This window comes from Alexandromys fortis, unplaced genomic scaffold (assembly GCF_014885135.2).
Source record: "Alexandromys fortis isolate MF-2015 unplaced genomic scaffold, M_Fortis_MF-2015_v1.1 scaffold_26, whole genome shotgun sequence".
In the NCBI taxonomy this organism is placed as follows: domain Eukaryota; kingdom Metazoa; phylum Chordata; class Mammalia; order Rodentia; family Cricetidae; genus Alexandromys; species Alexandromys fortis.
Window position 1 is genome coordinate 11,912,592 of NW_026067894.1, and position 1,938 is coordinate 11,914,529.

The following is a 1,938-nucleotide window of genomic DNA, read 5'->3' on the forward strand; positions in this document are numbered from 1 at the left end:
TGGGTTTTTCGAGACAGGGTTTCTCTGTGGTTTTTTTGGAGCCTGTCCTGGAACTAGCTCTTGTAGACCAGGCTGGTCTTGAACTCACAGAGATCCGCCTGCCTCTGCCTCCCGAGTGCTGGGATTAAAGGCCTGCGCCACCATCACCCAGCAGCTTTTTGCTTCTTGTTTTCTGTGGGGAACAGGAGGGAATTTAATCTAGAATCTGGGAACAAGAATTCAGAAGATCCAAGTTGCTTCAGAGTGCCACTTATCATGTATGTGGAGTATTTCTAGGGAGAGACTCAGTTGATGTCACTTGACTTAGAGTCACGTAGGAAGCCCTATTGTATGCCATCCTGGATCCCAGGTGCTTCTCATTTGGGGCCAGTAGCTCTGTTGGCAGAGACTGTTGACTAGTTCGGGAGCTTTGTACAGGACTTAGAGCTATGGATGATAGTTCCAGAGTTGGTTTCTCTTTTTAGGAAGAAGGTGTGCAGCGAGCCCGTGAGGAGGAGGAGAAACGTAAAGAGGTGACTTCACACTTCCAGGTGACACTGAACGACATTCAGCTGCAGATGGAGCAGCACAATGAGCGAAACTCCAAGCTGCGCCAAGAGAATATGGAACTGGCTGAGAGGCTCAAGAAGCTGATTGAACAATATGAACTTCGTGAAGAGGTAAGGTGATTGTGGCCAGCAGCTAGTGAGGCTGTAGTGAGTGCCAGGGACTGGGGCAGCACTCTGCAGACCTGCCTGGTTTTGCTCTTCCTTTAGAAGTTGATGTTATGGGGGCTGGAGAGATGGCTCAACGGTTAAGAGCATTGCCTGCTCTTCCAAAGGTCCTGAGTTCAATTCCCAGCAACCACATGGTGGTTCACAACCTTCTGTAATGAGGTCTGGTGCCCTCTTCTGGCCTGCAGACATATACGCACACAGAATACTGTATACACATTAAATAAATAAATATTTTTAAGAAAAAGAAGTTGATGTTATTCATAGATAAGGAACTGAAATGGAGAGAAGAGAGTTGACCCATGTGCCTTATCTCTGGTCCTGGACCAGGGATCCAGAGAAGTACTCAGTTCTAGAGTAGAGGTGTATACTGTCCTATCTGCAGATCAGATTGAGGTTAGGAAAGGAAATGTCCAAATGCCAATATCTTCATGCCAAGATAAGACTAGAGAAGTACCGTGTTTTCTAGAGTTGGGGCTTCCTTACAAGGGAATTCCTGGCAAGCAGACCCCATTGATACCTTTCCTACAGCACATCGACAAAGTCTTCAAACATAAGGACCTGCAGCAGCAGCTGGTAGATGCCAAGCTCCAACAGGCCCAGGAGATGCTGAAGGAGGCAGAGGACCGGCACCAGCGGGAGAAGGAGTTTGTGAGGCTCAGACCCCAGGGCTGCGGTGGGGACTACAAGGAAGTGGGCTGGGTTTTGGCTTAGCTCGGAGTCTAGTTCATATGGATGGGAGAGGTTTTACCTGCCCAGTCCAGTAACTGCTTGTCCAGACAGCAGTCTGAAAGCAGGTAGCCTCAGTGGGTCCAGTGCTTATGGCTAAAGAAGGCCAAACATACCTCCCAGGGGTTTCTGACAGGTTCTGGGGTCCTGTCTTGGAAATAGCTCCTGAAAGAAGCGGTGGAGTCCCAGAGGATGTGCGAGCTGATGAAGCAGCAGGAGACCCACTTGAAGCAGCAGGTGAGACCAGAATCTGACTTGCAGTCACAGGTGCTGTCTTGAGGGGCGTGAAAAACAAGACCTCGTCTTAGGCTGGTTCTGAGCCAACTGCTATGTTAGTCTCAACCAAGCCTTCTATTTATTTTTTTAAAGATTTGTTTATTTATTATGTTTGCCATGTACTGCCTGCATGTATGCATGCACACCAGAAGTGGGGCAACAGATCTCAGTGTGGATGGTTGTGAGCCACCCTCTGTTTGCTGAGAATTGAACTCAGGAC

General features: G+C 48.6%; 1 protein-coding gene across 1 annotated transcript in view; it reads left to right on the plus strand.

Annotated features, from left to right (window-relative positions):
• Txlna (taxilin alpha) overlaps positions 1-1,938 on the plus strand; it is a 29,807-nt gene that overhangs the window by 17,057 nt on the left and 10,812 nt on the right. The window contains exons 5-7 of the mRNA XM_050152695.1: positions 472-659; positions 1,245-1,364; positions 1,605-1,679. Coding sequence (XP_050008652.1) covers positions 472-659; positions 1,245-1,364; positions 1,605-1,679 — 383 coding nt within the window. The remainder of the gene's footprint in view (positions 1-471; positions 660-1,244; positions 1,365-1,604; positions 1,680-1,938) is intronic.